At 42.9% G+C, this 13,708-nt stretch overlaps 1 protein-coding gene across 2 annotated transcripts in view; it reads left to right on the plus strand.

Annotated features, from left to right (window-relative positions):
- MROH2B (maestro heat like repeat family member 2B) overlaps positions 1–10,594 on the plus strand; it is a 74,346-nt gene extending 63,752 nt beyond the window's left edge. For both annotated transcript variants that reach the window (XM_019982685.2, XM_070774720.1), the window contains 9 exons: positions 518–658; positions 1,179–1,293; positions 2,143–2,289; positions 2,795–2,977; positions 6,377–6,532; positions 6,864–6,998; positions 7,635–7,737; positions 9,629–9,694; positions 10,141–10,594. In XM_019982685.2, coding sequence (XP_019838244.1) covers positions 518–658; positions 1,179–1,293; positions 2,143–2,289; positions 2,795–2,977; positions 6,377–6,532; positions 6,864–6,998; positions 7,635–7,737; positions 9,629–9,694; positions 10,141–10,247 — 1,153 coding nt within the window. In that variant the 3' untranslated portion in view covers positions 10,248–10,594. The remainder of the gene's footprint in view (positions 1–517; positions 659–1,178; positions 1,294–2,142; positions 2,290–2,794; positions 2,978–6,376; positions 6,533–6,863; positions 6,999–7,634; positions 7,738–9,628; positions 9,695–10,140) is intronic.
- Positions 10,595–13,708: the final 3,114 nt, after the last annotated feature.

Below are 13,708 nucleotides of genomic sequence, written 5' to 3' on the forward strand. Positions count from 1 at the left end.
ATAGAGACTGCATCACAACTACTGTTTGGCCAACAACTGGAATGCACTATCCATTGAGAGATGCATCCTGGTTTCCAAGGTGCTGTGTTTGAACCACTAAAATACAGTATTTCACACTTTCTATCTTCAGGGCTTGATTTTCTCAGGAGAGGTTAAGATTTTGGGGAATTATTGACTGACTTCAGGACATGTCAATATCCCCTTTGGCCCCAAAACCAAAGTGTGAGATCAAGGCTGCCTGTGTTTTCTTTGCACAGCCTCCATTCATCCAGAAGTAAGGGAGCATTATGGGGAACATTTTTTTTAAACAAACAAAATGTGCTATATTTATTCTGTAGAATGTAGTGATTATAAGTAACCAGATTCATACATGTCAATATAGAGCCCCAAGATATAATATGTGAAAATATAGAATACAGACAACTTGATGGTATTTATTATGGATTATGGACTTGGGGGATTCACAATTCCCTGCATGGTGATGACTTACTTTTGTGATGCCAACTGTCTCTTTCAGGCTCTCGACTACAACGCTGAAGTGTGTGCAGGCCCAGGCCATGAGAGAAGGGCTGACCAAAGAATCTGACGAGGGAGACAACGTGTGGACCCTCCTCAGCAGCCCCAGTACCCACCACATAGGAGTCTGTGCACTGGCCAGGTAATGTTCAGATACTCCAAAACTAGATACCAAAGAAAAAACTGAAAATAAAGTGAAAATGCAGTGCAGACAACTTCACTGAGAGCCATTGAGTCACCAAGGACTTAGAGTCAAGGAGAAAAAAGAAAAAAACAGATGAAAGAGCAAAGGGGGTTGGGAAGACATGGTAGGATCAGCTCCAAACTCAGCAATTCCTCAAAAAATAGTGATACAAATTAACAGTTTTAGGCAAACTACACTTTAGAATTTAAGTAAACTCCCGGAGTTGGTGATGGAGAGGAAGGCCTGGCGGGCTGCAGTCCATGGGGTCACAAAGAGTTGGACACGACTGAGTGACTGAACTGAACACTGTAGTCAGGCACTTAGATAGGGTGCTATAAAGTTTAAGGCTTGGTGCTCTTTCCTTGTTAACATCCCTTTTTAAAATTATTGATTTTCCTGATAGAGAAATAGACTAAAGTGTCTTCCATTGTTTAGAAAGAAAAAAGTCTCCGCTACAATGGGAGCCTTGGTTTTCTAGGAGCATGGCCGTGTGGCAACATGGAATCATACGGGACATCACAGAACAACTCCTCCCATCCCTGACCTCCTCCTCAGAGAACTACCGGATAACGGGCACAGCTTTCTTCTCTGAGGCAAGCCATCCCAGGAGGCTCGTTGGGTCCCATGGGGTATCTCTCTCAGGAGTCCAGTGGGAACCAGAGCTACGGAAGAGGGACCTTCACCAGAAGCTGTGGGAGTGGAGAGGCCCAATGACTGCCAGAGATACAGTACCTGAGAAGAGAGAGAGAGAGGAAAAAGAACCCAGCCTCATCCTCTTCCTCCCCTCTGGTCTGTAGACATCAATTTCCAAAGCAGAGAAGGATAGAGACTTAACCTGCAAAGGACAAAACAAAATATAACCAACAAATATATCAATACTACAGTCCTTCCACACCCTGGGATAAAGGCTGGCCCAGCCAGTCCAGAGAAATAACATCATCAGTTACTCCTGTTTTCCATGCTCTATTTTCCCATTTAGATTAGAATTATCTTCTTAACTGGGCTTCCCTGGTAGCTCAGCTGGTAAAGAATCTGCCTGCAATTCAGGAGACCCCAGTTCGATTCGTGGATTAGGAAGATCCCCTGGAGGAGGGCATGGCAACCCACTCTAGTATTCTTGCCCGGAGGATCTCTATGGACAGAGGAGCCTGGTGGGTTTTATTCCATGAGGTCGCAAAGAGTCAGACACAACTGAGCAACTAAGCACGTGCACATATATTCTTAACTAGGTGTTTTGGTTCTCATCAGCTCATAACCTTGACCTGTGGGTTGCTTACTGCTAGAGCTTAGTTCCTGCCAGATTTGCATATTCACCCAAGGCTTCTTCCTCTGCTCCACAAGCAGCTGGGGCCCTATCCTTTCATCATAGCTGTGATGCCTTCAGAACTCTCCTGAAGGGAGGCCCTTCCCTCAACTAAAGGGGAGAAGTGTGTCATTTTCAGCTCATGAAGGAGCCAGTCCTTTGGAAGCATGGGAATCTACGGGAAGTGCTTGTCCTGATGGATCAGAGTGCTTGGGACTCCAACCCCATCCTGAGGCAAATGGCCATCCGGGGTCTTGGTAATACAGCTTCTGGAGCCCCTCACAAGGTAAAAGGGGTTGGGGGAGGGACAAAAAGTAGTTCCTCTAAATAGAGTTAGGGGCTTCCCAAGTGGCTCAGTGGTTAAAAGAAAAAGAAGAATCCATCTGCCAATGCAAGAGACACAGGAGACAGGTTCTATCCCTGGGTTGGGAAGATCCCCTGGAGAAGGAAATGGCAACCCACACCATTATTCTTGCCTGGAAAATCCCATGGAGAAGAAGGAGCCTGGTGGGCTACAGTCCATGGGGTTGCAAGGAATTGGACCCAACTGAGCATGCATGGACACAAGTAGAGTTTTAAAATAATTATTTAGTAACCCACACCCCATGGTTACCATGTGTGTTAATTTCAGAAATTAAGTGAAAATCCAAATAAGTTGCTGAAGTAGTGGCTCTTGTGTTGAAGGATCCGTGACCCTAACAGAATGTCAGTCCCCTTGTCTGGGGTCTCCTACCCTATTCCAGATACACATAGAACAGTTTTTGAGATTAAGAGACCTTATTTCAAAATAGGTGAAGAAGCACAAGCAGATGATGTTAGAATCTGTCATCAGAGGCCTCTATCACCTGGCCCGCACTGAGGTCGTCTGTGAAAGCTTGAAGGCTCTAAAAAAGATCCTGGATCTGCTCACAGACAGAGACGTGAGCTTCTACTTCAAAGAAATAGTGCTGCAAACAAGAACCTTCTTTGAAGATGTAAGTGAACCTGTTCAGGAATGTTCCTTCCCCAGCAGTGAGTGAACAGAAAGAGGTTCAGGCGGTGCTTGCAGCAGACCAGTTTGGTGTCCATCTGCCGTACCCGCTTATATTCCCTTTCGTAGTTTTCCTCTCTTGTCCGTCTTGCTTCCTGGGCTCACCTCCCTTACACTTAAATCCTTACCTCAACGTTTGCTGTTGGGGGAACACAGATGATGACAGTACTCATTACAGGGCTAGACGTCGATGCCGCCAACACCATCTTTTCCATGTGCAAGATTTCAAAGACTTAAAATGCTTGCGTAGTTCATTTCACCCAGGAGTCATTAAACTGCCCCATGGCTCATGGGCCAAATTCGACCCAGAACATCTTTTTGCAAATGTAGTGCTAATGGAACACAGCCGTGCTCATTGGTCACATATTATCTATGGCAGCCTTCACACTTCATCTGCAGAGCTGATTAGTTGTTACAGAAACCATGTGGCCTGCAGAGTCTAAATTATTCAGCCTTTGGTCTTTTACGGAAAAATTTTGTCAACCCCTGATCTGGTTTACAGCCCTCATTTCAGAAAAGATTAGTCAATGATCCTAGGCAAAGGAAGGTCATTTTTCTTTATACCTTCTGGGAAACTAGATTTTATTATTTCTTCTTGGTTTATTCACTGTCATTAATATAGAAATCTATTTCACATCTAACATAAACCTATTTTTTATCATCTAAACCTGTCTGCTCCTGTTGTGTGATTGGAGGAGATGGAAAATCTTGGCTGGCTCCTCAAGTACATCCTTCTTAAACATTAAGGCCTTATTAAATTACCTGTTCACCTGATGGTCTCCAGAATGAAAAGTCTTTATTTCCTTCATTATTCACCATAAACCTAATTTTTCAGCTCCTTAATATTTTACAAGCCAGTGACTGTGTTGTATCTCTAAATGAGGCCTGAGAAGTATTGAATAGAATCTGAAGAAAAATCACCTCTCAAGTCCAATTTTTTCCTATTTATTCACTCCAGTTTTTTTTTTTTTTAATCTTACCCTTTCTTCCTGACTCTTCAGAGGTTTATTAACCACCCGACCTCCAGATTTCAGTTTGTAATCCGTGCCCTCAGTCCACAGTCCACCAGTTTTGTGTTTCCGTTTCTTTTGTGTGAGTCTGAACCTGACCTTTGAAAGCAGCTTTCTGCTGGTATTAGTGTTACTTTCTCCAATGTGTTAGTGTTACTTTTCATTCTCATTTTGTACTCAAAAAATACTTCATGGGCTTTCATTCAACTCAGTATCTTCTTTAAAATAACAAAGATGTTCTTTTCTTCACTACACAGATTTGAAACAATCTTTAACAACAAAGAGCTGAAGTCAGCCCCAGAGAGACCCACCTGTTAGGTTTCCTGGACTGTTGTTGATTCAGTGATAGTAACACTCTTGGATCTGAGCCTTCAATAGTCACAAGTCTGTCTACAAGTTTTATGGTCAAAAGAATGTTTCTCAGTTTTACTGCAAAAAAATCTAAAGTCTTTCTGGTTGTTAGGTTAGAACTTTTTCCTTTCTAGTAGGTATCAACCTCATCAAATTTTGCATAAAATTTGACAAAAATTGAGTCTTAATAATGACATGTTCTTTACAGTCCTGTAATGCTCTTTTGGGGGCTTGCCAGGTGGTGCTAGTGGTAAAGAATCTGCCTGCCAATGTAGTAGACTTAAGAGATGCATGTTCGATCCCTGGGCTGGGAAAATCCCCTGGAGGACGGCATGGCAACCCACCCCAGTATTGTTGACTGGAGAATCCCATAGACAGAAAAGCCTGGTGGGCTACTGTCCATAAGATGGTGAAGAGTTAGACACAACTAAAGCAACTAAATGCACGCAATTCTCTCTTTCTGCAAATAAATTATGATACTTTGCCCCTATATTTTTCTATAGGTAAAACATACAATTCTGTAATCTCCAAATTCTCTCTTTCTTTTCTTCACTATTCAAATACTTTCTTGAAAATCCAAAAATATGGTGACACTTTGAAAAAATGGTATAAAATACAGCTGCTGTCCCACGCTCCAGGCCCTGCTCACTATTTCCCACACCAGCACCCAAGCGCTCACGTCACTCTCTATAACAGGAAATTAAACTTTAATACTTCTCCCAGCACCCAAGACACTTCTACGCTTCTCTTTTCTGCTTTTTCATCCTCCCAATTGGTTAATTCCTCCTCCACCTAGCTTTAGGTCTTTGATTTTTAAAAATTCAAATGGTTTCTTTTTTTTTAAGAAAATAACTCTCTAGCTTTTGGATACTTTGTTATTGGGTTGCTTCTCTTTCTAAAAGGAGATCTTTTAAAAATATACCTTGACCTTACTTCTAGTACATTTAAAGAACATGTCTACTTCCATTTCCATTCTACAAGGTCACATCTCATGTATTTAACTTTTCTAGCCTTTTCCCAACAAGCCATGTTTATTTTTTTATGGTAGATCTTTATCAGCGTCCTTTTTCATAACATTGTTGTTTATATGCCCACTTCTCACACACATTTAATTTTGCCATCAAAGTTAATTCTTCTGTCATCTTCCCCTCATGTCCATGGGAATGCTTTTTTATTGGTTCTTGTTTGTTGCTAATCTAAATAATATTGTTACCCGAAATGACCTTTCCCCTCATCCCTCTGCCTTCCTATAGGTATTTTAGACTAGTTTTCTAGATACCCAACTCCCTCAAGAAAAAGAAAGAAAAAAGAAAACCTCCAGAAAATTCATCAGAGTTTGTTAGAACTCTAAACCATATCAACAAAGTGTCTTAGATAATAGAAGGCCATCTTTCTCCACCACCTGTAAAGCATTGCCAACCATCCTGGACAGTAAGCAAGGGAGCTCCGTAACTTCATATATAAAATAGTGAGGCTAAGCACTTTCTTGTTTATCCTCTCTCTCTCTCTCTCTCTCTCTCTGAGACCCAAAGTTCAAATTTCTGAGCTTTCTGTAATCCCTTTGGAAAGTGTATGGGATCTTGGAGAAGCATCCTAGACCTTGAGCAGTTTCGATCAGAGGCCCCATAACTCCAGGCTAATGATGCAGTCAGACTAATATGTATAAAATACAGAACAAACAAGAACCCTCCCTGGCCTTCTCCCACTAGCATTCCCTGTGTATTATTCCTGTGGTCATATTTTCTCATTAGTTCCTCAAAGTCAGAAACCAAGTCTCCAGCTCTAAACTCGGGTTGTGTGGATGGAGAGATACTGGGAAAGAAAAGGCATTCTTGAAACACACAGGGGCTGTGACAAGCGAGCTCCAGTGCCTGGACTCCAGCCTCCTTTACTGAATGGGAAGGGGCATAGTGGGCTGGGGGGTTTCCAGCTGGGAATGGCCATGTCGGGGACTCACCCAAGACATGCATCTGTCATCACAGGAGCAGGATGATGTGAGGCTGACTGCCATCCTCTTATTTGAGAATCTGGCATCCCTAACAGGAAGAAGGTGGAAGATTTTTTTTGCTGAAGAAATAAAAAAGAGCATGATTTCATTCCTTCTCCACCTCTGGGACCCCAATCCCAAGATTGGAACTGTAAGTGGCCCTTGCAGAGACAGCTGCACCTCTTCCTCTGCCCGTAGCCAAGAGGTGCCAGGAATCTTGGTCTGGCTGGGCCAGAAGCCATATCTGAAGACACCAGTCTCAAATGAACCTGAAAACCAGTTATCCCATCTTGGGTTCTTTTTTGGCCATCACTTCCTGAGTTTGCACTTCCATCTTTGAAACTGGGAAGGTGGTAGCACTGACTGTCCAGCCCTTTCATCACTCTTTACTGCTCTTTTCCCAACATACCTATAAGCCTGCCTTCCCTTCTGGAAGGGGAACTAGCATTATGCACTGTGACGCAGAAAACTCTGTTTTCCAGGCTTGCCGTGATGTCCTGATCATCTGCATTCCTTTTCTGGGTCTCCAGGAACTCTATGGGGTATTAGACCATCTCCTGGATGTTCAGGATCTACCAAGGGCCAGGGATTTCTACAGGCAGTTCTGCATGAAGCTGGTGAGTGTGCAATAGGTGCTGCTTCCAAAAATTCAGGCCAAGAGTCCAGGCAAATCCCAGAAGGCAAAGCACATAGCAAAGAATCCCAGCTAGAGCGAGAACCATCTGGGAAGAACAGTGATTCTGGATATCCTGCCACATCACCCTCTACTCTGTCCCCAAGTTCCAGCTGGAATCTGCTCTTGACTCCTGAAACATCTGTTCATTAGTCCTATAAGCTCCAGTGCCACCCTGATTAAATTTAGAATGAAATAGCCGCTGTATGCATGCTCACTGGTCTTTTGATGTCTGTTCTTGGGGACTATAGGATGCTGAATTTCATAAAGGGTCACTTCTCAGTTGCCTTCTTTGTTTTTTTAATTTATTGAAGTATAGTTGATTTACAGGGTTGTGTTAATTTCCACTCAACAGCCAAATAACTCAGTTATACATACTTATTCTTTTTCATGTTCTTTTCCATTCTGGTTTATCACAGGATATTGACTATAGTTCCCTGTGCTATACAGTAGGACCTTGATGTTTATCCATTCTGTATATACTCATTTGCGTCTGCTAATCCCAAACTCCCAGTCCTTCCTTTGCCCACCCGTCCCTCCCACTTTCAGTTGCCCTCTTTGTAACACAAATCTCTTCCAGTCGAAGAGAAACCAAGAAATCCTATGGATCCTCCACACACACTCATTCACGTTCTTCAGCAGCAGCTGGGAGACCATCAGGAGTGCAGCCATCAAACTCACAGGTGAGGCCATGTCCACTCTCTCCACTCACAGGTCCGCTCCTTGCCATCCTGTTTTGCTTTGCCTGGAAGCTACCCCAGCATGAATGCTGGTATGATTGTGTGCTGTTGCTTTAGTCATATCTGACTCTTTGCAACCCTGTGGTCTGTAGCCTGCCAGGCTCCTCTGCCCATAGGTTTCTCCAGGCAAGAATACTGGAGTGGGTTGCCACGCCCTCCTCCAGGGGATCTTCCCAACCCAGGGATCAAACTCATGTCTCTTATGTCTCCTGCATTGGCAGGTGGGTTCTTTACCACAAGTGCCACCTGGGAAGACCAGTATGATTGGTATGACCAAAAAAAAAAAATAATAATAAGCCAGAAAATTCATTTTATGTATTACGACATCTTCCCTCAAAAGAACCTGTTTTCTTTGCAAACTTACAGTAGCAGCTTCTGAATTCCCAACACTCATTCTCTTTCCATCAGACCATTCTCCCTATTTGGGTCCTTCCTGCTTCTTCTGATTCCAAGTCACTCTTCCCTCTTTTCCCCAGGTCTTTGATCCAAGCCTGAAGCCCCTGCCAAATTGTTTTCCTTTGTATCACCCATTAACACAAACCATAGTCAACCTTCTAAACTCAGTTCAAGTTGAGAGCTTTAGCAGCAACGTGATAACTAGTGAAAAGTGTACGGGTGCTTGGGGGCCAGCGGACCTCGGCTCTGCTAGCTGATTCTGGACAATTCACTTAATTTCACTCTTTGTTGTGAAATTTCACTCTGTGTCGCCTCTTTGTTTGATCTATAAAATAGTAAAGTAAGTGAATCACTGAGGATTAAGTCTTATCATGAAACCCATTCCATCTAATCAGGCCTACAATGAATAGGCCCACTGGGTTGGCCACCTTAAAGAAAGAAAGAAAGTGAAGTCGCTAAGTCATATCTGACTCTTTGCGACTCTGTGGACTGTAGCCTGCTGGACTCCTCCATCCGTGGGATTTTCCAGGCAAGAATACTGGAGTGGGTTGCCATTTCCTTCTCCAGGGGATATTCCCGACCCAGGGATCGAACCTGCATCTCCCACACTGCAGGCAGACTCTTTACTGTCTGAGCCACCAAGGAAGCCAGGACCCTGAGGATCCCTTATTGGATCCTATAGAGGATCCCCTTTTTGTTGTTTTTCAGTCACTAAAATGTGTCCACCTCTTTGTGAGCCCATGAACTGCAGCATGACAGACTTCCCTGTCCTTCACTATCTCCTGCAGTTTGCTCAAACTCATGTGCATTGAGTTGGTGATGCCACCCGACCATCTCATCCTCTGTCATCCCCTTCTCCTCCTGCCCTCAGTCTTTCCCAGCATCAGGGTCTTTTCCAATGAGTCAGCTGTTCACGTCAGGTGGCCAAAGTATTGGAGCTTCAGCTTCAGCATCAGTCCTTCCAATGAATATTCAGGGTTGTTTTCCTTTAGGATTGACTGGTTTGATCTCCTTGCCATCCAAGAGATTTTCAAGAGTCTTCTTCAGCTCCACATTTCAATAGCATCAATTCTTCGGTGTTCAGCTTTCTTTATGGTCCAACTCTCACATTCGTACATGACTACTGGAAAAACCATAGCCCCCTAACTACACTGTAAATTTTTGGAAGACAGGGGCCATACATGTTCAAAACCCTGACAACTCGCGCCGCTCCCCTGGAGGAGATAGTGAGTTTTCCCAGTAACATGGTGGGCAAGCAACCGCTTCGAGTCACAGCACTCAAGACTCCATACACATCATCCTGGAGGTGCAAGGGGAGCCTAGCTTGTTCATTCACTATTCAGACCACTTAATTTCTGACCAGGTGCAGAGTCTGCCCTGACTTGTTGTGGCCCATTTCTCTAAAGCAAATAGTAACTTTTCTTCCTGTTGATTTTAGATGCCATTATTCTCAATTTGACCTATCAATATGTGGAGCTAGTAGACAGAGAACAACTGACCACACGTGAGTACCAACCCTAGTTTCTGTCCAGAGCCCTGTTATATTCTTAGAGAAAGAGAAACTAAAGCCACTCCAAGTTCCACATCAGCTGTAAAATCATAGTGTACCCCGTCATCAGTGGTCTCTGATGCTCCCCATATACTGGACTTTCTCCAGAGTGTAAGGTGACCCCCAGCTCCATCCCATTGCAGGCACCATTCCCAGCAGACTTCAAGTTTTCGATTGTTTGTAAACCTACTGGTCCCAAGGTCAGCATCTTCTCTTCCCTTATTTCAATGTAAAAATAGTTTCTAAATTTGTGGATCCAAATCCTAACCATTAGGGCAAAATGTGAGCCCAGGGACCTGAGCCCCATGTAGCTCTGATCCTTAGTGGAGGCTTCCCTGCACTGCAGAGCTTGGGCTTTGGCTTTCTTCCCTCAGTGGACATTGCTCTTCTTCCCATTTCAGAGCTCCAAGCACTTCGACAGGACCCCTGTATCAGTGTCCAGAGAGCAGCTGAAGCTGCCACGCAGACCCTCCTGAGAAGGTGTAAAGAGATAAGTGTCCATCTGTAAACCATCAGGAAATAAACTGCTAGGCTTTTTCTATAACTGAGTCCTGTCTTCATCCTCACAACTCACAAACTTGTAATATCTTGAGGAAAGAGGTGGCGCCCAGGGTGGGGATCTTGAGGTAGTGGTATATCCCTTACCCTCCAGACTCCCTGGTGGCTTCTGTTGGCAAAAACCACACTCACCAGTTCACATGAGGAATAACCTGTGATGTGAGTGGTGACAGCCACATGGCCTTTGCACAGGACAGCCTTCAATGGAAGCTTACATCCCAACAGATACCAAAAAAATGAAAGAACGTCAAACAATTCTGCTGCCACTGAGAAGAGGACTACTGCTACTTTCCGCTCATAGCCCCTTTTCATATCTTTGCCAGTTTTGACTTGCTACTCAGGCTCTTTTCTTTCTAAGAAACAGTCTTATGACAAACTTTAACCTGTCTGTTCTTCCTTTGTAATTTATGTGTCGAGATTGTGCCCCAGGGACTTCTCTACAAAAGACCCTTCCTGACATTGTATTAAATCTCACTATCTCCTTTCCATTTTTATCCTAGAGCATTCCTCTCTTTGAATTGTGTATATGCAAGTGCATATGTGTTAACCTGCTTCATGGCATCTGAATTGTAACTCTTCACTCTTTTTCACAATGCACACCTGAAAAGCTATGTACAGGAAGTCATGTTCAGACAAAGAAACTTCTAACACAGAGTCCAGGACTCATTTAACACCACCACGATCACAACCATTCATTAGCAGCCTTATTTTTTGCTATTATTTTTGTCTTGTGAACATTTAAATTTCAAACACTGAGCTCAAGTATGATCTGGCCCTTTGTTCAGATTTCTGAAATAAAGTTAAACTGATAGCTTTAAGGATGCAATGTATTTAACACTGTACATTAACAATTTGAGAAAATCTAGGGGGTATCATAACTACATACCTTTTATATTTAGTAGCACAAGTATAGGGACAAGCCATGCAATTGGAGGAAAAACCTGTTAGGGACTGACAGAGAGGTCCTTGGTTGCTGGCAGAGTCTCCTCTTGACTCCAGACTTGAGAAAAACTAGGAGTCTGTCAGTATACAAAAACCACTGAACTCAGGACAAACAGTTACAGGATATTAAGGAATTGGCTCTTGCCAATTCGGATTGTGGTGCCCAGTCTGAAGTAAGCAGGGTTGGCTGGAGACTGGAAGTGTTGCAGTTCAAGTCTACAATCTATAGATTAGCACAGCAGTCTTGAAACAGAATGTCAGTGCCTTCTTCAAAAATCCTCAGTTTTCCAACAAGTCCTAGGATTCTTTTCACAAACAACGGCAACACTTACTAAATTGACATGTCTCCTTATAAATTAGTCTAATCTATATTCTAATCCCTTCATCCTCAAGTTCTTGAGAAAATATCTCTCATTTCCACCAAACATTTTAGGAACCAAAGGAGTCTTTTAGGTCAGAGATTTTAGACCAGAGTCTTATTTATTCATGCATTGACAAATATTTATTGAGTGCCTATAAATGTATAAGGCACTGTTATAGCCACTGGGGCTACAACTATGAGGAAAAAAAGTACAAAAATTCTACCCTCATGAAATTTATACTCTATGGCTCCAAATGATTCTTGTCTCCTGGTGTTCCTGTAACTCTCTTCCCACAGTGAATAGAAATGTCCTGTGCAATCAATACAAAGGTTCAGAAAGTTACAGTGTGTGACTTTCAAGACAAGGTCATAAATGGTACTGCCCTCTCTTGAATCACCCACTATGGAGGAAGCCAGCTGCCAACATAAGGATGCTCAAGCCGCCCAAAAAGAGATCCATGTGTCCAAGAACTGATTCCTTCTACAAACAACCAGAGCTAACTTGCTAGGTTTGTTAAGGAGCCATCTTGGAAATGAATCCATGAGCCCCGGGCAAAGCCTTCAGATGATTGAAGTCAAGTTGACACATTGACTGGATTATGAGATAAAATACAGAATGCCCAATGAAATTTGAATTTCAGGTGAGCAATGAGTAGTTTTTCAGTGAAAGCATGTCCTGATTATTGCATGGGACACACTTCTACTAAAGAATTATTTACTGCTTTTCTAAAATTCCAAATTAACTGAACATCTTGTATTTTTGTTTGCTAAATCTGGTCACTCCAGTACAATCTAACCAGAGTCCTGGGTCAGAATCACTAAGCTAAACCACTCCTGGATTCCTGAACCACAAAACTGTATGAGATAATAAATCCATGTTGTTTTAAGCCACTAAGCTTTAAGGTAATTTGCTATGCACTAATGGGTAACTAACACAGAGAGGCTGTGATCCCACCTAAGTCATATGCAAGTTTCTGTGTATAATTGCATAGGTGTATTTTGGAGTAATGGCTTTGATTAAATTCTTAATGGAGTCGGAACTATTCCAAAGCATTAACACACATGAAACAAAGCAAGAAGGCAAGAGATATGGTTTAGTTGACCTCTTTGGCAGGTTATTTTATGTCAAATGACAGTTCCAATAGAACTTTCTGCAATGATGGAAATGCTCTATATCTGCACTGGCTAATATGGTAGCCACTAGCCTTAGTGGCCACAAGCCACTAGCCACTAGCCACTAGTCTATCAGAGAAATTAAGTTTTTAATTTTAAGTAACCATATGTACCTAATAGCTACAGTATCCCACAAGACAATTTCAGAATATGGGGCAAAGAGTTGTAACAGAATGTGGGCTGAGCCACCCAGAACTGCAAGACATTCTCAACAAGTATAAATTCACTCACACAAGATCTTATCTGATACTTCTTCACATATCCATCGCCACTATTACTCTTCACCCACCCTGGCAACCAGCAAAGAGCCTCCCTTATCATTGATTGGTGGAAATTAGGTAGAATGGCCACATGAAACACATACCACAGCTGGACTTTTGTCCAAACCCTAATCTTAGAGGGGTTCACCCTGACACGAATTTCCAAGACTCTTTTTATCACATTCCAGCTTCACCCTTTACTAGCTGTGTGACTTGGGAAAAATCATTTTACCTGCCTGTACTTCAACTTCCACATCTGTAAACTGGGATCATGGACATTGTAAACTGGGAACAAGGAACACAGCCTTGTCTAACTCAATGAAACTCTGAGCCATGTGGTATAGGGCCACCCAAGACGGGCGGATCATGGTGGAGAGTTCTGACAGAATGTGGTCCACTGGAGAAGGCAATGGCAAACCACTTCAGTATTCTTGCCTTGAGAACCCCATGAACAGTATGAAAACATAAAAAGATAGGACTCTGAAAGATGAACTCCCCAGGTCAGTAGGTTCCCAATATGTTACTGGAGATCAGTGGAGAAATAACTCCAGAAAGAATGAAGGGATGGAGCCAAAGCAAAAACAATACGCAGTTGTGGATGTGACTGGTGATGGAAGTAAAGTCCGATGCTGTAAAGAACAATATTGCACAGGAACCTGGAATGTTAGGTCCATG

This window comes from Bos indicus, chromosome 20 (genome assembly GCF_029378745.1).
Source record: "Bos indicus isolate NIAB-ARS_2022 breed Sahiwal x Tharparkar chromosome 20, NIAB-ARS_B.indTharparkar_mat_pri_1.0, whole genome shotgun sequence".
Lineage (NCBI taxonomy): Eukaryota > Metazoa > Chordata > Mammalia > Artiodactyla > Bovidae > Bos > Bos indicus.